Source organism: Diabrotica virgifera, chromosome 7 (genome assembly GCF_917563875.1).
Source record: "Diabrotica virgifera virgifera chromosome 7, PGI_DIABVI_V3a".
Taxonomy (NCBI): Eukaryota; Metazoa; Arthropoda; class Insecta; order Coleoptera; family Chrysomelidae; genus Diabrotica; species Diabrotica virgifera.
In genome coordinates this window covers 122738526-122763240 of record NC_065449.1, presented here as the reverse complement: position 1 = coordinate 122763240, position 24715 = coordinate 122738526, and the positions used below count along the sequence as shown (strand labels likewise).

The window sequence follows — 24715 nt, the reverse complement described above, 5'->3', positions numbered from 1 at the left end:
ATTGTTCAACCGAACAGATCAAGCGGGCGGATGTAATTTCGGCCGGAAAAAGGGCAGGTACTAAAAGCCGGTAGGTAAATTCGGCCGGAGGTTTTAAGTTGCTTCCTTATCTCATAGGTATTTTCGGCCGCAAATCAAATAAAATAACAGAATGCTTAATATTAAAATATTTCTTTATTTCAATAAAATTATTACATCAACTTATTTCTATAACTTAAGTTCTCAACAGGGTGTCTAAGTTTTATTTACTTCTTATTCGTTTTGAACCGAAATTTTGCTAATTTTAAAAAATTAATATATTATATTATATATTACACAGTACAATTTTCAAAGGAGGAAGACCTAACGCTTCGTCAAAACCTAACTTTCGGGTATTAGAGTTGAAGCGTTTTACATGTCTGCTCTATGGGGACAAGGAAAGAACTAACTATAGAGATACTGGGGGGTCAGAATGGGGCTAGTAGAAGGAACAGACACGCAAACCTTCATTGCAAGACGGCAGCTCATTTTTTGTGCGTTGGCAGGTCGTAGGTTCGTTGGGAGGGGTAGGAGGGTTTAAAGATGACTAACTACATAACCAAATAAGCAAAGGATACTTACACAGACTTGAGGACTTTCCTACTATTTAAACTAATTGGGACGCCGTTTGAAAAATCCTCAAATTCTCATATCGAGTACTTACTGGAAAGCAACTGGGGGACATTCATCGTAGATTCCTCGTTGGGGTTATACTGGGCTACTTATTTATCATTATTGGCTTCTATGCCATTATATTTTCTTCTGTTCTAAAACTTAATTCACTTGTATTAGTTATCTGGTTAATAATTTTTTTAAAGAAAGAGGTTTCAAAAATAAAGATGTGTACATTTCATAATGTTTATTTAAACCTTTATACCTTTTTATTTTTATTTTGAGAATAAACACATTCTCAAACAAGAAATGAATAATAATAACAAAATACATGATTTTACAATTTTTAACCTTATTTATTTTTAGCAGTGTACCAAAACAAAAATTTGACATGGCTGTCAAAAGTCACTGCCATTAAATTTACTTTACAATAAAATCCATGTTGAAAACAAAATATTTAATTATGTAAAACCTTTACCATTAATATCCACTTGTGAATTATTTAAAATAAACATTATCCATACCTTGTTAAAACAAAAATCCATGTCACAACACTTGGAACTTCAAAATTTTCCATTCGAGATTGGGGGGAGGGAAGACATTCAAATCATTACAAAACTGGAAACAGGATAAAATTGATACCAAATCAAATATCATCTTCAATACAGGAATGTTACTATAACATCATCAGAAACAGGAAACCAGGAAACCACGCACTTTTTTTTTTACCGCCGGCAAACCAAACTGCATAACAATAGTGTTTCACAAGAATATATCCATGTAAAATGTTGTGAAACTATTGTAATAATATTCCTTGACATGTTATAAATCCATCAGTTCTTCTACCACAAGAAGAAAACCATTTTGCCGGCAAAGTGCGACTTTCTACGAGTCTGTTAGTTGAGTTCTACACAAAAAGATGTTTACTCTTCAGACATGTTTTTGGAACTATCTTTATTTTCAGCGGCGTACCTTGCCTATTGAAAATTCTCCTACGCTTCAAAGCCGATCATTCTTTCGGTTTGACATTTGACCAATCGGCGGAGAGAACTCAAGGATCTTTCAAAATTCTGACCAATAATATCATGGGATTTTTAGCGCTCAAAGCTAAAGGAAATATACTGGGACCTAACGAATCCTTCCAGAACAATAAATGTTTATACAAGTAAACAGGAAATTTCCTAACCTTTACAATGTGGTGAAATATTTTGAAATATTTCGAACAGGAGCGGCTTAGGAAATTTTAAAGATATTTAAACTCACCAAAATATTAGAAAAATAGATATTTTTCTTGGGATAGGATTGAAATTAATGGATATTTTTTATAAAACATTGTAGTAGAAATCCATCTGCTACAATAACCTCCTCGGAAGAGAGGAAACTGGATTACCTATTCAGTTTTCGATAACAAAAAAATACAACATTGACTTCTTGGGTGTGACAGGACAACAATACCAAAATATTTAAATAATGGCTAATGGGGATTAAACAAAAACAAAACATCATTAGGGAGTGGGCTAGCGTGCCATCAATCGCCAGACTCTTTAAAGTCGAGTAGACTTAAATGTTTAAAGACTCTACCAAGAACTGAAGGTGACAAGAGTTTCTGTGTCTTGGGGAAGAAACTAATCTTGTGCCCCGTGTGGACCTCGCTGACATCCACTGCAGTAACACAAGTGATATACCAGGACAGACACAGCCTCATCACCTCGTTGCCTAACTGGGAGCGGTTTTCAAAAACTTAAAAAAATTTATGGCAGATAAATATCTGCCCAAACTCTGCTAACACCTAGCGAGTTTCACGGGACATTCGGCAACGGTTCTGCAAAAGGAGGATTTAGACAATCCAGTCTAAATACCTCGTTGAGAAAAAATGTCACAAATAACTTATCTCAACAACTCATTCAAACAAGACCAAAAAGGGGGGGGGGTGCGTGTGACAACATAAAAGACCAAAAAAAAAACTAGTATACTGGATTCAAACGGGATATCAAACCATTTAATCAAGACCAAATAAAATGAACGTAACACATGACATAGGAAATACTACATCATTACGTTTCCAATCAACAGTCCTACCTAGGACATAAAAGCCTTTCATGAAAGTTCACAAGACAACTTTCACATTTTCAAATCACTAACTGGGATAGACTTCACTTTTCAAAACCGGGGATATGATCTTACTTTTCCAAAACATGAGTAGATCTTACTTTTCCAAAACATGAGTAGATCTTACTTTTCCAAAACATAAGTAGACTTTATTTTTCCAAAATATGAGTAGACTTCACTCTTCCAAACTGGGGTTAGACTACTTTTTATAATCAGGGATGAAAGCAACACACAGGGGAAGACCAAAGGGACATTGGAAAGAATGACAGTTCTGACGAACGACCACTTCCATTTATCCACCGAAAGCAAGCTTCACCTGTACTCAACGCGGCCAGATCCTAAGCTCACCAGCCTTGTCACAGCTTCTGCTCTTGGCCTACTTTCAATAAACAAACACAAGAGAGGTCAACGAACTATTCGCCAAAAAAAATCAAACTCCATCAGGTACATGGGCTAACAGACAATACGGGATAACAGACTCTAAAATTTCCAGACAAAACAGGGATAGACAACAAACAGGGAACAAAAAAACTCAAAGACTTCTAGTCATACTCCATATACATGGGCTTACAAACACAAACAAATATTGAAACTTAGTTCTCAGTCATACTCCATATACATGGGCTTACAAACACAAATAATATTGAAACTTGGTTCTTATATGAGCTTACACAAATAAAACCGTTCTTGCTCCGACTATTAATGGGAGTGTTCCCAGACAACTGAACAACACTTCCTCATCACGAGTATTACACTTGTGATATGCCAGATACAAGAAAACATAAATCATTTTTATGAACAAGTGGAGGGGCCTCGCCACGGTTTCCCTCTTCACTTTTTCATGGGGTTATTTTCTTCACTTCTCAAACCTTTTTTAACTAATCATTGGTATCCTTTTCGACACCTACAAAGATAGATTAGTCAAAAAAAAAGGACAATACGGATAAGTGGAGGGGCCTCACCACAGTTTCCCTCTTCACTTTTTATCATCAAACAGTTTTTTCAAAACAGTGTCGACAGAGGACGCTATCTTCAAATCTAAAAGTGACAGCTTTTCTCCTGGCTGCTTGAAAAAACAAGGGGTCTACTTCTTCATTAATAAGTGGAGGGGCCTCGCCTCGGTTTCCCTCTTCACTTCTTCATGAACAAGTGGAGGGGCCTCGCCACAGTTTCCCTCTTCACTTCTTCATGGGGCTACTTCTTCAAGGATGACTTCTCCAACTAACCTGTGGCATAACATAACCAATATAGATAGGCTTCGCTGGAAAATCACGGGACATACTCACACAGACCATACCGAATTAGCTCATACACGGACCATACCAACTATTATCACACATCTACTCAAACGACCAAATCAATAATCACAAAAAACGTTTATTCTGTAAAAAACTGTTCATCTATAAGAATACATGCAAAAAAATATAACATATTGTTATACTCTATAAGTGGATTCAATATTAAAAACATTTTCCAAAACGTAACTTTTACCAAAAATTTTCAAAAAAATTTTAACGTTACTTTTTACCAAAAATTTTTTACTCAACTGTTTGTCTATATAATTCATCAATATTTTCCAAAAAATTTAACCAGTGCTTTCATCATGGGTACAATATCAATACAATATAGTAAGTACGCTACAATATTTAACATACTATTCTGTTGTACGATCAGAGGCGGCTTTACCTATTGTGCAGGGTGTGCGGTGCACACGGGCGCCTACATGTTGGGGGCGCCGAGCGCTAAAGAGCGGGTCCTTTACTTTGTTTCAACATAAAAAATAGGCTTTAAAACGATTAATGAAAAATTACATTGGCAATTAGGCGCAATTTATAGATTGCCGCCCACTCGTCTGTCCGTCCAACGCTCCAATGGACGGGCGCCAATCTTTTGATTCGTTTGAAGACATATCGACAATGATTTCGAAATAGTTTGTGGAGCCTATAAAGGTCAAATTGCTTGTGACTTGCCGGGCATTTTCAAAGGCGTTTGTACACGTGTCGCGGGGTAATTTTGCGAAATAAGCGTTGACGGAATGGATTATGTCGTATTATATTTAAGTTAACATGTAAATATAAAGTAAAGCGGCTTTTCTTTTGATTAAAATTATTTAAAAGGAAGATTTCCTTTTATTACCACCACAATTATTGCGACTTTCAGCGGAGTCAGAGCTTCTCAAAAATTATCCGTATTAACAATTTGCTGTTGGTTTTTTAGTAATACTGAAAATACGTAGTTCATCCTAGATTAGATTCGGGTAGGTTGATCTGACCCTGTGAATACCTATTGGCTCCCGACATCATTTATATTGCACTATTTGCATCTGGATTTCTGTGTACATTATAAGCGTACATAACACCCTCTGTACCCTATGTACTAGTACTAGGTAGGTACCTATTCGACTATTCCATTTTGACTGCGCGTCTACCAAATAGTTATCGGGCCCACATATAAAATTATTATTTATGACCACACCGTCGAAACTTTTTGTACTTGTTATTTGGGTGGAATCGGACAAATTTGGAGCTTTTCACATTATGATAGTGGGGCGTTTCTCTGCCAAGCTGTCACGAAGTTTTTAATTTTATGCAAGAAAAAAATTTATAACCACATTGGTCATTTTATTTTAATCAATGGTTTTTATCATATAAACAGCGAAAACAATTTTGTCGGACAAAAATATTGGGCCATATGACGCGTCGGACACGCTAAATATGTCAAATTTATGAAAATAATAAATTTATTACTACATGGCTAATTTTAACAAAATCTACCATAAAACATCTTTACAATAATGTGGTAACCTTGTCGGACAATTTTCACGTGGCTTATGTGCAGTCGGATGCGCCGAAGATGTCAATTTCCTGGAATTTTTTTATTTACAACCATTTTCCAACAAAAATAGGTTATAAGTAATTATATTCTAAATAAAAAAATCTAAGTGTCCCACAAAAATATTGGGGCAAATCGACAGTCAAACAAAAAATTTAATTTTTATTAGTAAACTATACTTTTAAACTATACTGGGTTCGTGCATCCTTTATCTTCACAACCATTTTTCCAACAAAAGTAGTAGGTTACAAGTAATTATATTCTTAAACAAAAAATGTAATTGTCTGACAAAAATGTTGGGGCAAACGAACAGAAAACTTAATTTTTTTAGGTTATCGACGTCCTTAAGAGGAGGCATTGTCAAAAAAAATTTTAAAACAGTTTTTCTCGGATACTTCTGAATCGATTTAGCTGAAAATTGGTACACACACTAAGTACAACATTTAAAAGAGCGTGACGTAGAGCTGTACCCAAAATTTTCCAAAAAAATTTCCGACAAGAGGGAAAATTTTGATCTGAAAATTTGTGTATATACTCCTTGAACAATGACAAACATCGTTCTGTAGTTTCTTTTCTCGAATTTTCAAAAAAAAATTCCGTAAAGAGGGAAACTTCCGAAAAATTTTTTGAAAATTTTGGACCCATTCTTTTTGTCCGACAAGTGATCCAATATGCATTACACATATGTAAAAAACAGTACAAAATAAAAATGACATATGTGGTATGTACTAAATAAAAAAATTCCAGGAAATTGACATCCTCGGCGCATCCGACTGCGCATAAGCCCCGTGAAAATTGGCCTAATAGGTCTGGATCCCGCGTATGAAAAAAAAGTTGATTAATAGCAAGCTGAAAATTTTTTAATAGCTTAAGGGTGTCTAGTCGGATAAACTTTGATATATGGGAACACTGTAACAGGGGCAGTTTTAATTGTGGAACACGTTAAAAATTTGGAAAGGTCAGACCACGAAAACGGCACATTTATTTTGTCCGACAGAACAGACTTAAACTCTCCGAATAGAGATTAAACTCTCATGCAAAAATCAGACTGCTATTTATCACCTGTCATATTTCCTGTCATTTGACATATTCTACATGTTCCGCTCATTAAAACGCCCATTTGGTGATAAATAGCAGTCTGATTTTTGCATGAGAGTTTAATCTCTGTTCAGAGAGTTTAAGTCTGTTCTGTCGGACAAAATACATGTGCCGTTTTCGTGGTCTGACCGTTCCAAATTTTTAACCTGTTCCACAATTAAAACTTCCCCTGTTCCGGTGTTCCCATATATCAAAGTTTGTCCGACTAGACACCCTTAAGCTATTAACAAATTTTCAGCTTGCTATTAATCAACTTTTTTTTCATACGCGGGATCCAGACCTATAAAAGATTACCACATTATTGTAAAAATGTTTTATGGTAGATTGTGTTAAAATTAGCCATGTGGTAATAAATTTATTATTTTCATAATTTTGACATATTTAGCGTGTCCGACGCGTCATATGGCCCAATATTTTTGTTCGACAAAATTGTTTTCGCTGTTTATACGATAAAAACCATTGATTAAAATAAAATGACCAATGTGGTTATAAATTTTTTTCTTGCATAAAATTGATAACTTCGTGACAGCTTGACAGACAAACGCCCCACTACCATAATGCGCCAAGCTCTAAATTTGTCCGACTACACCCAGATAACAAGTACAAAAAGTTTCGACGTTGTGGTCATTAATAATAATTTTATATGTGGGCCCAAGGACTAAAAGGGCGCCAGGGCATCAACTGCACACGGGCGCTACATGGGCTAGAGCCGCCTCTGTGTACGATACATACAATACAATACCAGTATACTACGCTTTACATAATATGGGGTTACAATGTAAATACACTATAATGTATGAAATGGTACATGCCTATACAATCAACAGCATGACCAAATCAACACTACAATACCAAGTGTACATACTTAAACCTCTTTGGAAAAATTATTAACTTTCGTAAACAAAATTATAAAAATGGGCTCTTTAGTGGGAACTAAAAGACTGAAACAGTTTCGGGGGAACTAAAAGACTTGAAACAGTTTCTAGGGACAAGACAAGAGGAATCTGGGCTAAACTACTGGGAAGACTGGTGTGATATTTACTCGGGGGTCAAACTTCAGGGTAAATGTTACAAGTATTACAAGTGTAACACCAAGTGGAGATGGCTAAAGATATTGGGAACTAGTAGATAGGCTAACTACTAGTGCAAATATGAATAATAATAACAAAATACATGATTTTACAATTTTTAACCTTATTTATTTTTAGCAGTGTACCAAAACAAAAATTTGACATGGCTGTCAAAAGTTACTGCCATTAAATTTACTTTACAATAAAATCCATGTTGAAAACAAAATATTTAATTATGTAAAACCTTTACCATTAATATCCACTTGTGAATTATTTAAAATAAACATTATCCATACCTTGTTAAAACAAAAATCCATGTCACAACACTTGGAACTTCAAAATTTTCCATTCGAGATTGGGGGGAGGGAAGACATTCAAATCATTACAAAACTGGAAACAGGATAAAATTGATACCAAATCAAATATCATCTTCAATACAGGAATGTTACTATAACATCATCAGAAACAGGAAACCAGGAAACCACGCACTTTTTTTTTTACCGCCGGCAAACCAAACTGCATAACAATAGTGTTTCACAAGAATATATCCATGTAAAATGTTGTGAAACTATTGTAATAATATTCCTTGATATGTTATAAATCTATCAGTTCTTCTACCACAAGAAGAAAACCATTTTGCCGGCAAAGTGCGACTTTCTACGAGTCTGTTAGTTGAGTTCCACACAAAAAGATGTTTACTCTTCAGACATGTTTTTGGAACTATCTTTATTTTCAGCGGCGTACCTTGCCTATTGAAAATTCTCCTACGCTTCAAAGCCGATCATTCTTTCGGTTTGACATTTGACCAATCGGCGGAGAGAACTCAACGATCTTTCAAAATTCTGACCAATAATATCATGGAATTTTTAGCGCTCAAAGCTAAAGGAAATATACTGGGACCTAACGAATCCTTCCAGAACAATAAATGTTTATACAAGTAAACAGGAAATTTCCTAACCTTTACAATGTGGTGAAATATTTTGAAATATTTCGAACAGGAGCGGCTTAGGAAATTTTAAAGATATTTAAACTCACCAAAATATTAGAAAAATAGATATTTTTCTTGGGATAGGATTGAAATTAATGGATATTTTTTATAAAACATTGTAGTAGAAATCCATCTGCTACAGAGTGTAGAGTACCCCAGGAGTGTAATTACCAATATTTTAATCTCATCGTAAACATCAACCCCTCGGCCGAAATTACCCCTGTCATAAATGGTACCCCTTGATTTATGCAGGTAGGCCAAGGGATTACCGGCCGAAATTACGCCCGCCGGATCAAGCAGGTAGAAAAAAAATTCCACGTTTTTGTTTACCTTATATCAAATTGTAACAAGACATAATCGGTTTTTTCCTTAAAAGCTTCGCTAAAAGATTCCAGTTTGCTTAACACGATGATGGACAGAAATCGACAGACGTCTAAAGACGTCTATTTACCGTTAATGTAATGTGATACAACGTCTATAGACGACATTTTTAAAATAACGAGATGCGACAAAAAATCGGTGTCAAAAAATGTCACATTACATTTACAGATGCATACGAAATGTAACACGACGTCCATGGTCGTCGTCCACATGTTTACAAAACATGTTAAAAAACTCATTGTTTCCATATAAGCGCTAAAAGAAATTCAGCCATTTCCCTCTTTGCAAAATACATTTATAACGTCACAACACCTGCTTAAACATTTGACGCCCTGTCCGTCAACGTGTTAAGAATTTTTTTCATTTAGTCTTAGCTTGAATTGTATCAGAATTATTATTGGAGATGATGATTGGGTAGTGAGGAGAGGAAAGAGGAGAGGAACCAGGACCGCAAATACATAGATCAATCGGGAATGTGTGATCAGCTGGGACATGAAACTATGTGCTGCTAACTTTATTTAAAACTTTTATATTTAAATCATTAAACCCCAAAAACGAAGTTTTGAGATAAATGCAATATTTGCATTCGTATTTCCATTATGCTTATGGGACGGCGCTACAAATTATGTAGCGTCATTTAGCCAAATATAAGGGTAGGTTGTGTAGACTCTTGCTAATCCGAAGATTTAATGTTGCTGCTTTTATTAATATGTTAATCTAAAGATTCTCAATTTGTGGATTAGGTCACTGTTGCTCTGAGCGCCTCAATTAGCTTGCCACCATAAAAAATTTAAATATGGAAAAAGTTTAAATATGGTATTCCTTAGCTTTATATTTTAACACTATGTATAAATAATAATTTTGATTTCCAATTCTTGATTTCAATGGAAATAATTTGATGTACTATTACATTTGTATAATATGCAGGTTAATACATAAGACTTATTTTTAGTTTGCACTCAATTTTCAAGAGGTGTATATTCGATGTTGGGAGCAGTTTCTCCAGATTCATTTGATACGCTACATTCCTATAGTAATACTTTTCAAATGCCTTTTGTAACGCCTTGGTTTCCAGAAAAAGTATTAGCCCCGTCATCGGGATTTATGGACTATGCTATTTCAATGCGACCTGAATACCACAAAGCCATCATAGATACGGTTAAGTATTACGGATGGAGGCAGATTATATATTTATATGATTCTAATGATGGTAAGTAATAACTCTTTTTATTATTTTCAATCCATAAACACAAAGACTCGTTTTTTTTTTAATTTGGTGACAAATAAGGTATATTATTTCTTATTCCTAACCCGACACTAATGGTATTAGGTATTAGCTTAATTAAAAGTGTACTTTATTTTACTGCCGAATTTTGGTTCGGCGATAAAAGGTGATGTATACAATTATAGCCCAATAAAATAAAATAAAATCAAAATGTAATCTCGTACAGGTTGGAATAAATTTTTATTAAAGTTAAGTCAAAACAAAAGATATTTTCAAGAAAGTATATGATTCATATGGGGGGATCATTGTTTAAATAATTAAAAATTGGTAATTTTTGCACAAAATTTACTTTTTTCACTACTGCGGCAATTCTTGTTTTTATTAACGATTTTACAATTTTTTCTGCAAACAGTCTTTTATATGAGACATACGAAATTAAATTTGACCCTTAATGTATTTAAATATTTGTAAATCAAAATTGAAAAACAAATTTCCAAAAAAATTTTATTTGCAATATAAATAAGCGCTATAAAATATTTTGTTTTGCAGAAAAAGTTGCGCTTTGATATCAATATAAATCGACAAAAAACTGGTTGATAAATATTGAGTAGTTTATGAGATATTTAATTTGTTTATAAAAAAATACCATTTTTTCAATTGCAAAAACGCGGTTATTGCCGATAGAATATACAAATTTTAAAGGTCTCATTTTGTTTGCCTGTATCTATATTTTCGATAAATTTATTGACAAATTAAAATTTTAATTAAAGAGCCCTTCAAAATGGCGTTTGAAAATTGGTGTAATTTGTTTAAAATTTGTTTTTTTAATAACATCACCGGGATTAAAAATGATTATTCTTGGTAGTGTTCTTGGTAGTTTTTGACACACTTGCAAAAGAAAATTTCTAGATCCATTTTTTGCCGAGATAGCTTCTTCAAGTTTAAAAATTCATAATTTGTTTATTTATCAATAATAACATTTTAAAGTTTGTGAGTACATCTATCAACCCTACTACTTAACAAGGTCATTTATACATAGAGGTACAATTTTAGAATATTTTAAAAAATAATGATTTTCGTAGCGACCATAACTGAAAACTTCTTGCATGAATAGTGGTGCAGTAGTACTTTGCAATATCTTCGTTAATAATGGACCAATTTCAATGTTTTTTTAGCTTATGGTAGCTTTTAAAAATAGTAACATCGAAATGACACTTTTAACAATAAATATTCGTGAATTTGTTAAAAACAACTTTTTTTCAATTTTTTTTTTCTCTAGAAGTTATTGTTGTTCTGAAGCTATTTCCTTGTGGCATTTTTAAAATTAACTATTTTCTATGGGAAATAAGCCACAATTTTACTAAAAAAATGAATTTATTAACGTTCCGAAGCTCAAATCGGGTTTCGTTGTCAAAATACAAGATGTTATAAATAAAAGTTGACACAAAAGATTTTTTATAAAAAAAATAATAGTGAATGAGCATTAAAAATTTGTTTAAAGACTGTTTTTCTTTGTGCCCAAGAATTTTTTTTTAAATTAAACTAATTGACACAAAAAGAAGAATGTATGTAATTTATTTAATTCAAATTACATTCTCCTGCTGTCACAAAAGAAAAAAAAAATATTTTTTGATAAATAAACATTGCTTTTTGCTTAATTTCAATGTTCAAGCTGCCACCCATATGCCTTTTGTTTGGTTGAATATTGAATATAAGCTAAAAGCAATGTTTATTATCAAATAAACATTTTTTTTCGGTTTTCTGTCAGCAGTAGAATGTATTTTGAGTTAAATAAATTACATACATTTTTCTTTTTGTGTCAATTAATATAATTCAAAATAATTTTTCTTGGACATCCTGTATAAATAATTATGCCAACGTTAATATTACTGAATAGAGAATTGTACAACCTTTCGAATGAGCTAGCACACGACCCCTATTCCCTATTTAAAAAAAGGGCTGGGGAGGTGTAACGGAGGGGGTTGACAAATGACAGATGTATATACCGTAAAAATGTGTCCCCTAGATCAAAAATCGACGTGTTTTGTCATTCCTTTAAAATAAAATAAATACCGCCAAATATAAAGGTGGACTCTTTTCTTTGGTCCACTCTGTATATATGTATTTTACATTTAATTTTATAATCTTTTTAACATTTATATACATTTATTTATATAGAGGTTTTATATACATTATATGTATTAAATTTTGTATATTATATTTGATATATTATATTTTGTATTCACATTATCTTTGCGAGATTTTGCCCATAATTTGTACAAAGAAAAAAGTTTTATGATTCTTGAACAAACTTTTACTATTTTGGTAAATTTTTAAAATAAAAATTTGTTTTAATCCTCTTTTGTGGTTATCTTTGGTGCCAAGTTTTATTTATCACAATACTAGAGAAAAACAATATTGAAAAAAAAAATGTTTATAACTAGTTAATGATTATTTATGGCAAAAAGGGTCATTCAGATGCTATTATTTTTATATGCTAACCCAAATTAAAAGAAAACTTTGAAATTGGCCCATTATTATTACCGGAGATATTGGAAACTAATCCTCCGCCCATTTTCAGACAAAAAGTTTTCATTTAAGGTGTAACGAATATCATTATTTTTAAAAATATTCTACAATCTTTATTATGTGTATAAATGACATTGTTAAGTATTAAGGTTAATAAATGTACTAACGTACTTTAAAATGTCAATATTTATAAATAAACAAATTATGAATTTTTAAACTGGGAAAAGCTATCTAGGTCAAAAATGCTCCTAGAAAATTTATATTCTTTTGTGGATATGTCAAAAATTACCAATAATACGAATATTGAAAAATAATTACAAAATTTTTAATCCCGGCGATGATATTAAAAAAATAAGTATTAAACAAATTACACCAATTTTCAAACGCCATTTTGGAGGGGTGTTTAATTGAAATTTTGACTTGTGTCGATACATTTTTAGAAAATATGCATAGAAGCAAAACAAATGAGACCTTAAAAACTTGTATACTTTATCGGCAACAACAGCGTTTTTGCGATTGAAGAAATGGTAATTTTTTAAAAACAAATTAAATATCTCATAAACTACTCAATATTTTTATCAACCAATTTTTTTCAATTTAGAGTGATATCATAGCGCATCTTTTTCTGCAAAACAAAATATTTTATATTGCCTATTTATATTGCCAATTACATTTTTTTGGAAATTGGTTTTTTAATTTTGATTTACTTAAATAAATTAAGGGTCAAATTTAATTTAGTAAGTCTGATATAACAGACTGTTTCTTCATCTTTGCAGAAAAAAATTGCAAAATCCTTAAGAAAAACAAGAATTACCGCAGCAGTTAAAGAAGTAAATTTTGTGCAAAAATTACCCATTTTTAATTATTTAAACAATGATCCTCTCATATGAATCATATACTTTTTTGAAAATATCTTTTGTTTTGTCCTAAACTTTGATAAAAAATTTATTCCAACCTGTACGGAATTACATTTTGATTTACATGTATTGTAATTTTATTTGATCGGCCTATAAATAACGTGTATTTTAATACAGTGATAAATGCGCTTCTTCTTCTATACGTGCCATCTCCGCCACGAAGGTTGTCAATCATCATGCTATTCTAACTTTTGACATTACAGCTTGAAAAGTATTGGGAATATAATCAGGACGTGCATCAGATCTTTATAGATTTCAAACAGGCTTATGATTAAATTAATCGTGCAACATTATGGAAGACAATGATTGAGCTCGGCGTACCCAAGAAACTAACTGTGGTAACACAAATGTGTGTAAGTAACTCCTTTGCACACGTTAGTACACAGGAGGGAAACTATCAAATGCTTTCAGCGTAAATTCTGGACTGAGACAGGGAGATAATATATCTTAGCTTGTGTTATATATCACTCCCAGATCAGAAAACAGTTCTACACCTCTGTCACACACACAGTGATCTTTTATGGTACTTCGACATACTATAACAACTTCCAATTATTCTAATATAACTGATAACTTTAAATAAACATACAATTGCTTTTCTAAGCCCTAGATATCACATATAAAGGGTTTGATAACGTTTATTAAGTTTTCTGTCTTACATGTAATGTGGTTTGCCTACTTCGTTCATTACAATATTCTAACATTTACATCAAATCTATTTCCATTTTAATAGACCATTTACCACAGTGGGAACGACTGTTTTTATTGTTATTAATTTAACAAATTTTACAATAAATATCACAAAATAACAAGAAAATTATAACTTCATGTGGAACTGTCATTCCTGTCATGTCGTCATTCGGAATTTCCGTTATCAAAATCACTTGCTTCCATACAGCCATGATGTAAATTAATCAATTTGAGCTCATTGATACCTCGGGCATAAAACATTGGATATTTTAAACATCCATGTTCTAAACCACATCGTTTTGATATGTTCCTATGACGGATCAATTATAAAGGGTTTATACCCAAATATTTTCACTTTGGTGGTTAGCATGTAAGATTCTAAGTGAGTATAGCCTGTAACTTTTTATAACCTTAGTGTGCCTTAGTCAACATTTTAAATACTTTGCATCATTTTATCTGGTTATACACATTTTAGTATTACACTCATGATGATCGGTCAACCGATTGAAAACTAGTTATGTCTTTGATGTAGCCCTGTATACGGATTTTAACAAATATACCTTTTATAAAGGATTTTATGTTTTTGTAATGGTATACAGCCAACTATTTGAAATTTTTCCTCGTGGATTTGTAAATTAAAGTGATTCAATCCTTTTCCACATCATCATCATCAATGGCGCTACAACTCTTCGTGAGTATTTGCCGCGTTTACTATTGCCTTTCATGTCGGTCCTGTGCCACTAACTCCCATTGTCGCACTTCCATTTTCTCTAGATCTTCTTTGACTGCATCTTTCCACCTTTTTCTAGGGCGCCCAACAGACCTTCTTCCATCTGGCCTTTCCCAGAACACATTGTTATAAGGCGATTGTCGTTACTGCGTATCACATGCCCTGCCCATCTGAGTCTATTAGCCTTTATATATCTGACTAGATTTTCTTTTCCGAATAGAGACTCTAGCTCGTTATTGTATATGCGCCTCCACTCGTTTGTCACGCTGTCTCTGCAAGGGCCATATATCATTCGAAGGATTTCACGTTCCCACACCAGCAATTTATTCTCTTCTCTTTTTGTTAGCGTCCACGTTTCGCTTCCATACGCGACTGCTGGTCGTATTATGGTCTTATATATCTGGATTTTTGCACCTCGTGAAAGAAGTTTTGACTTCATTAGATGTTTCATTGCAAAGAGAGATCTGTTTCCTGCCCTTATTCTCGTTTCAACTTCTCGCTCTAATTTGTTGTCATTTGTGATTGTTGCTCCTAGATATTTAAATTCCTTTCCCCCAGGTATTTTTTTGCTATAGTTGTTTTGTGATTTTTTCTTCTATATTATTATGTTGTTTAGATATTCACTTTCCTCTTGTTATTTTAATTACTAAATGTCCCAGCCCAACCATTATTTTACACATTATAACTTAAGATAATATTTTTTTAGGTCTCCTAAGGTTACAACAGATATACCAAGGATTAACTCCTGGCAGTGAGATTTTTCAAGTCACTACTGTACGGAGAATAAACAATGTTAGCGAAGCATTATCATTTCTTAGAGGAATAGAAGAACATACTCGATGGACCAACAAATATGTGGTTCTAGATTGCTCTACTGAGACTGCTAAAGAAATTGTTGTTAACCATGTTAGGGATATATCCTTAGGAAGACGAAATTATCATTATTTACTTTCAGGATTGGTAGGTATAATTTTTTCATACATATTTAAATTTGGGGAGAGTCCTGTGTTGCCCTGGGTAACATCCAGGTTTATCTATTACATCCGATGAATTTTATATAAATATGTAAAACATCTTTATTATTTACATTTAAAGGGTTTTTACCCTATACATTTTGGTGGCTCAGGCATGCAAATTTTGGCTTTTAAACACTGATGATGGATTCCTTAATCCGAAAACGTTTTGTATTTTGACCCTTATTTAGGGTATTTTAATATATACCTTTTACAAGAAACTTGGCATTATTTAAATTTTGTTTACCAAAAAATAAGAATTTTTGCTAACAGTAAAATATTGAGTTATGATTAAATTTAATTCACATCCATATTTTATTTGTCTTCTATCAAATACAGAGGTTAGTTTTAGCTACGGTCATATCTTTAATATGAGTACCATTTCCTTTGGTTAATACCTGCTACCAAGTTTGGAAATTCTGTAAATTATTTTCTTATTACACATAATACAAATTAATATTGTAGATAAGGCATGTAACCGAAAATTATAGTGATGAGCGCACTAATAACCAGCAAAATAACGCAAAGGATAGAAAACAAAAGACGCTGTGAAATAAAAAGAGATGAAACTAGTGCGGGTGGGGAATTTTCGGTATGCACTTATAAATTTCGGTATAAGTTAAAAAATAATAAAAAAACTAAGTTTTCAATCTAATAGCACATAAAACAACATCCAAAAATGTTACTCTACATCCTACCACATTGAAAACAATGGGAACCTTCTCTAGTAATACCTCCGAGGCTTCTACAATTTACAAGCCATAACGGATGCTGAGACTAAGGAAAATGAGGGAATTTTACAATTTATAATTCACGTCCCATCTGCTCAGCGCGCTAAAGTTCCAACGAGAATGGTTCCCTACGTACACCAATCAGAGTAAACATGTAAATAAAAAATGAATAACCATTTTCAATGTCATTGCAACACGAAACTACAGCCGCATCATTATTCCAGTTCAATCAGAGAGTGCTGCAAGGACCTCTACCGGTCTCGAAACTTATTAGTCTCTTATCAGGAGACACATGCTGCTCTCTCTGACCCAACTAGGACAAAACCTGACGTGCAGTCACGGATTTTCAATTTAATAGCAAGTTTTCAATCTAATAGCACATAAAACAACCTCCAAAAATGTTACTCTACATCCTACCAGACTGAAAACAATGGAACCTTCTCTGGTAACACCTCCGAGGCTTCTACAATTTGCAAGCCGTAACGGATGCTGAGGCTAAGGAAGATGAGGAAATTTTACAAAGCACACTTGTCGCAATGCAATTTTTACCACTGCATGCCGGGGTTTGGCCTAGTTGGGTCAGAGAGAGCAGCATATATGCCTCCCGATTAGAGACTAATAAGTTTCGAAACCGGTAGAGGTGCTTGCGGCACTCGCTGATTGAACTGGAACAATGATGCGGTTGTAGTTTCGTGTTGCAACGACAGTGAAAATGGTTATTCATTTTTGATTTACATGTTTACTCTGATTGGAGTACGAAGGCGACCATTCTCGTTGGAACTTTACCGCGCTGAGCAGATGGGACGTGAATTTAAAATTGTAAAATTCCCTCATCTTCCTTAGTTTCAGCATCCATTATGGCTTGCAGATTGTAGAAGCCTTGAAGGTGTTACCAGAGAAGGTTCCAATTGTTTTCAGTCTGGTAGGATGTAGAGTAACATTTTTCGATATTGTTTTATGTGCTATTAAATTGAAAACTTAGTTTTTTGCAAGCAGTTGCCGCTAGGGCATCCCTGTCATTTCGTTCGTTGCAATCCGTGACTGCACGCCGTGGTTTGTCCTAGTTGGGTCAGAGAGAGCAGCATAAGTGCCTCCTAATGAGAGACTAATAAGTTTCGAAACCGGTAGCGGTGCTTGCGGCACTCGCTGATTGAACTGGAACAATGATGCGGCTGTAGTTTCGTGTTGCAACGACAGTAAAAAGGGTTATTCATTTTTGATTTACATGTTTACTCTGATTGGAGTACGAAGGGGACCATTCTCGTTGGAAATTTACCGCGCTGAGCAGATGAGACGGGAATTATAAATTGTAAAATTCCCTCATCTTCCTTAGTTTCAGCATCCATTATGGCTTGCAGATTGTAGAAGCCTTGGAGGTGTTACCAGAGAAGGTTCCAATTGTTTTCAGTCTGGTAGGATGTAGAGTAACATTTTTCGATACTGTTTTATGTGCTATTAGATTGAAAATTTAGTTTTTTGCAAGCAGTTGCCGCTAGGGCATCCCTGTCATTTCGTTCGTTGCAATCCGTGACTGCACGCCGGGGTTTGTCCTAGTTGGGTCAGAGAGAGCAGCATAAGTGCCTCCTGATGAGAGACTAATAAGTTTCGAAACCGGTAGCGGTGCTTGCGGCACTCTCTAATTGAACTGGAATAATGATGCGGCTGTAGTTTCGTGTTGCAACTACATTGAAAACAGTTATTAAAATAATAATAAATAAGCAAGATAAAAACAATATATTGCAAAATTTAAATAAATTTCAAATAATCAGCCTTAATAAAGAATAAGTTTAATAGGTTTAATAAGTTTAATAAGTTAAATAAGTTAAGCAGCTAAATATGATACCCAAATTATATTTGGGTATATTATACATAAAAATAATACTAATTTTATAAAGTGATGAGCGCGTTAATAACCGGCAAAATACCGCAAAGGATGAAAAATATAATACATGGCGGAACAAAAAGAGATGAAACTAGTGTAGGTATAAGTGATCGTTATAAACGTATAAATTAACCAGTGGCGTTTCTAGCCTGGGGCAGGGGGGCAGCTGCCCCCCAATTTGATAGGACTTTTGTACTATAATCTTCCTTAAAAAGGTATGTTATTGTAACAAAAATGAACTTCTGTTGGAGTGATATACTCCAACAGAAGTAATGAAAAAAAAATGAAAAGACTAAGTAATAAAAAGGAAGAGAGAGGTGGGATGTGTAAAGAAAAGGGTGAAGTGGCTTCAGCGTTGAAGCCGAAGTAGGAAAAATAAAAAAAAAATACTACTAAAGTGCAGTACTGAAGAAAGGGGAATTAGAAGGGATAGAAGTAGGAGTGGGAAGAGACAGAGGCAAACGGAATAGAGTTGGCTAGCAAGAGATGCAAGAAAACCACTTGACACTCAAGGATGGATACGGCTCGTTTGCATGCCTGTCGAAGAACAGTAGCTCTGTATAGATAGTAATGATGACTAAAAGATGAAATAATAAAATAAGAATAATGTACTGAAAATGAATGGAGATGACTAATGACTAAAAACGAACAAAATAAATAAAACTAACTAATCATGGGCGCCATGAAAATTATCTTCGATCATTCTCCCAGGTATCTTACACTGCTGTCAAATATTAAATATATTAAACCTGTAATAATGAACATAAAGGAGTAATAAAAAAATAAATGATATACAAAATAAATAAACATTTATTAAAATGAACTACCAGATTTTTAACAATCTCTGAGTTAAACAAGTTCATATTATGTGACTCTAACATGACAAAAGTTTGCAAAAGTTATGTTCAACCTAAGATAACAACAATGTTATCTGTTACAAAATTACAGGTATAAATACCTTTCACTAACATATAGGGTACAAAATTACATAAGTCTTCTACCAAATGGTTATAGTACGCCTGCTACGTACAACTAAAGAAAACTGACAAAGATGAAAATAATACAAATAAATAGGCCCAAGCCTCACTAAGGGAAAATACAATAATGAATAAATAAAGTTAAATATACAATTGACTAAAGTAGAAATGAAGTTGAGATAAATACCGACGATGACCTAAATTAACCGAACAAATGGAATAAAGCGAATAACAGTAAAATATTTGGGAAAGAAGCTAGTAGTATTAAAAAAATAAATTTACCCGAATTACATAAACCAATATCAAAGCAATAATAAAGTATTAAAAACCTAATTTTCTCTAGGCTTATTCCTGTGCACAAGAAGTTACCGTAGATACAAAGTTTGGGAACCAAATAATCTAATATACAAATATGTCAAAAAAAAAACCAGAGGTAACCTAAATCTGGAAAAAAACATAGTGTATTTAACAGATAGTCTGAAATATAAAAAAAACCAATAGTTACTAAAACACCTCACTAAATGTTCCCAAACGAGGTTGCGGTTGCATCCTAGAAAATGATGCACCAGGATGGTGCGACCCATGACTCCTGTAGGCCCAGGTGCCAAGACGAAAATTGAGCTGGAACGCTCCCATAGCTTGTTCCCAAAATTACTACCCAATGATGACTTGACTGTGGCTGTAGTGGTTTCCCAAGGTGGTCAAATAAGGTCTAGGACTTCATGGTAGGGTTTCTCCCAAATGGCTAAAAAACATTCCCAGTTTTATTTCTCATTTTAAACATGAGCAAAAAGTAAAGGGAAGAAGAAATAATTGAGGAACTTTTTAGAAGCAATAGTATAGAAAAACCGACCATTAAAACTGGAACAAAAACCAATCTCAGGTAACCTTGAACTGTTTTGAGTGTGAATACATGGACAAATGACATTGAAGTGATTTATTTGAGGAAATATCTGTAAAAATATATTGAATTTATAAAATATTGGATGTTGAATAATTTAAAACCTACAGAGAAATGGTAATTATTTTCTAATATTAAATGAGAATTGCATATGTTTGGTTATGTCTAACCAAAAAATATATTAATATATAATTTTCCTTGAATGAATATTCAATAATCGAAATAATCTACATAAAATCCAAATAATGAGTTGACTAAGAAATTTAACAATGAACCTAATATCTCAAAGGTTCCATCACAAAAACCAAGACTATACATAAAAAATTACTATGAAAAAGTAGATCTCACCGAATGATTCCTATTTATACTCCAACAGGAGTTGTCACCCACATGTCTCCTCACTCCAGACAATCCCTGGTGGTAACTTTTTACTTTACGTTAAATTTCTTATGTGATAAAATAAGTTGGAGGAAATCATCCGCCATTCTATATGGTATATCTATTCGACACCACAGCTCACAGTCAAGTAAAGAACGAGAGGCGTTTCTCCGCCAAGGTAAACGTCAAATTCTCTCAGAACCCGAATAATTCTCGACAGGTGGAGTACGTTCCATCACCGAGGTATGACGTCACCTCAGTGGTCCTATACGAGAATTTAAATGAGAGACCGAGGGAAAATAATAATAATAATTATTAAAGAGCTACTTTCGTAACGTGACCGTTACAATCCCCTTCTACTTGGGAAAAAAAAAATTTATCCATAAAATTTTTTTTTTCTAAACTTCAAAATAATAACAACTAACTTTGCAATACATAGTCTAACAATCCACGTTGATTCGCAAGATTACCAATAAGCATAAACTAATGTTCAAGGAGAAATAAATAAATACATGACTCAAACTCATACTAAAATGTTACTATGTTACTCTCTGCTACCAAATATTGACATAATATTGCTTAAAAGTCAAAACAGAACTAAATATTGCACTAAAGTTCATAATAATGCTAAGTGTCGAACTGGGCACCAAAACCAAAATTGAGCTATCCATGGACATCAGATTTATAAAGGATATATCCAAGGACGGAACAACCAGGAAAAGGTGTGAGCCAATTCGAACCATATCACAAGTAAATGTATCAAAGTGATTAAAAAAAAATCAGTAACTAAAATAAGTAAAGAATTGAACACTTAATCCAAAATTGAACTAACAATGGACACCAGATTCATAATAGTATATCCAGAGAAGAACAATCAGGAAGATTTATGGAACAACTCTCACTAATGCCAAATAATACCAATAATAAACATACCAAAGGAATCCAAAACTCAATAACCAAAATAAATGTGGAATCGGACACTTAATCCAAAGTCGGACTATCAGTGGACACCAGATTCATAAAAGGCATATCCAAAGAAGAACGACCAGGCAAATTTATGGACCAATTCGCACCAATACTAATCCACATAAACAGATCAGGTCTACGTACACCCACATCCGGTAATACGAACCTATCCAACCAAATACACAAAATAAATGAAGAATCGGACACTTATCCAGAATCGGACTATCAATGGACACCAGATTTATATAGGAGTATATCCAAAGAAGAACGATCAGGCAAATTTATGGACCAATTCTTACTAATACTAAATAAACTAAATTATTGGATCCAATGGTAACTAATACTGAACAAAATAAATAAATTAGGTCTACATACACCCTCGTCCGGTAATATGAACCTATCCAAACTAGGTAATCAAAATAAGTCAGAATAAATATTGCTAACAGACTAAGTAACAGAGATGTAACCTAACTAAATCAAAAGTAAGATAAACACCTAAAGTGTATTGACTAAGATATTATAGAAACTACATAAACTTAATTCGTGCTGGTATTCGCGAACTATAGCATGTTGCTACAACAGATGTATGAGAATAACCAGACTCAGATAAAGTACTAATAACGTAAGAATAAGTAAGAAAGAAAAATAATAAATGATGAACTCATAAGTTCTATGACACTATGATAAGTGATAGGAAAAAAAATATGTGATAGGTGATAGGAAAAAAAAAATAGGATAAGTGATAAGAAAAAAAATTGACGAGAACGAGCAACAAGTTTTAAATAAAACTGCGGATTCATGCATTCTCACATACATGGAATTATTCAGGAAATGTTCCAAAATCTAAATAACAAAACTAATGCCTAAGGAAAGAAATGGGAATATACTCAAATGAACAACTCATTTGTCTAAACACCTCAAATACTAAAGTAAGGGATCTACTATGTATAGGGATAGTCAGCAACAAACATACTATGAAGTACGAGATAAAATATAAACTAAATACTTCCCTATCAAATTGTAAATATGTAACTGGAATAATTGGACTAATTAGACAAGAATAGTTAGGACATGCTGCAGGCATTTCCTGACCAGAAATATTATGATAGATAAACATCTGCATACTCAGCCATGAAAGACATAGATTACGAAATTTAATCGAACAGCACTGGCCACGTACCGAACAACAACTTCGAACCCACGTATTCACTAAATCCTAGTACACACAGACTAATTCTTAGAGGAAATAATATGAACGACTTAAGAATTCACACATACTTACATCAAAATTCCAAACTAATTCCAGAATCATAATGTATAGGAAATAAGGGTCTGAATTATTATAATGTACTTAAGATATCTGTGACAAATGTCAATAGAGTAACCCAATAACAAATTAACAACCACATCTTTCCAATATGGCAAATGCAATAACAAGATATAAATATGATAAAAAATTAGTAAGTAATCAAATATTCAAAATAATATAACCTGAGATATGGTAGTGCAACATAGTTCCATAATAATATCCATATTAAACAAGAGTACTTGTATGAGTTCACCTATCCAAATATATATAAATATATAATAATCAACAACCCTTCTAACTTAAGGGTTAGGTGTGCAAAACCTAGACAAAAATACAAGTGAAGTTTTTATTAATTGGATAATCCTACTGACAGGATTAGCAATTAATAATATTGACTCATAATAATAATTAAAATGCACCATACCTAATACCAAAAAAAAAATAAACTCATACATAAAGTACTACATAATAATTAAATTAATAAGTAATAAATAAAAGTCATCAAAACTAAGCCAAAGATGAAATCAAGCAATGTATGTGGGTACCTGCATTATCAGATGATAAAAAAAAATATTGGACTAAAATTTATAACCATACTAAAGATTGAGCTAATAAGCTAAAGACAAACAGAAGAAGAGATTAGCTTGAACAACTCTGTTTCAAGGTAATCTTCTTCTGAAGATTGTTCTACAACTTAATAGAAAAATAGTATCAATGTTTCCTAACTAATAAAGAATTTATATTTAAATCTCAACCTAAAGTATCTGATTTCTATGAGCATTATATTATGGTACCCACATTGATATAATATTATTATCAACAATAATAAAACTAGAAACTGAGATGTATAATGGAACTACTTTACTATAAAATAATTATAATTGTTATGTTTAACATTACCAATTAAAGAAAAATAATTTGGATGACCATCTGTAATCATCCGAACCATGCGAATTCAACGTATCATGTGTAGAAGCTAATGTTGTGGACTGATTGTGCTTTGTGGTGTGTGCCTGTCTTACCAAACAACCCAAATATCAAAAATAACAAATATAAAATATAATCTAAAGTTTGTAAGACAAATATACATATGGAGAAAATATTAGCGACACACCAACAAATCAAAAATGCCAGTAAAATATATAAAAATCAAATCAATATAGTAAATAAAGTACCTAAATCCTGAAAATAATTTCTAGTTAGGTGTAAAATATAACCATACTAGAAAAAAAATATATGCATATAGTCAACGATTAATTGTACGTGCAAACATCCTACCATTGGTAGAAGAAATAAAAATTTAACTAATAGAACATAATGTCAGTTATGTATACTCAATCTAAATACATAAATAAGTTT

General features: G+C 32.9%; 1 protein-coding gene across 1 annotated transcript in view; it reads left to right on the top strand.

The window, feature by feature from the left end:
* Positions 1 to 24715, top strand: part of LOC114336885 (glutamate receptor 1) — a 726710-nt gene that overhangs the window by 88161 nt on the left and 613834 nt on the right. The window contains exons 3-4 of the mRNA XM_050656939.1: positions 10061 to 10318; positions 15906 to 16159. Of these exons, the coding sequence (XP_050512896.1) occupies positions 10061 to 10318; positions 15906 to 16159 (512 nt within the window). The remainder of the gene's footprint in view (positions 1 to 10060; positions 10319 to 15905; positions 16160 to 24715) is intronic.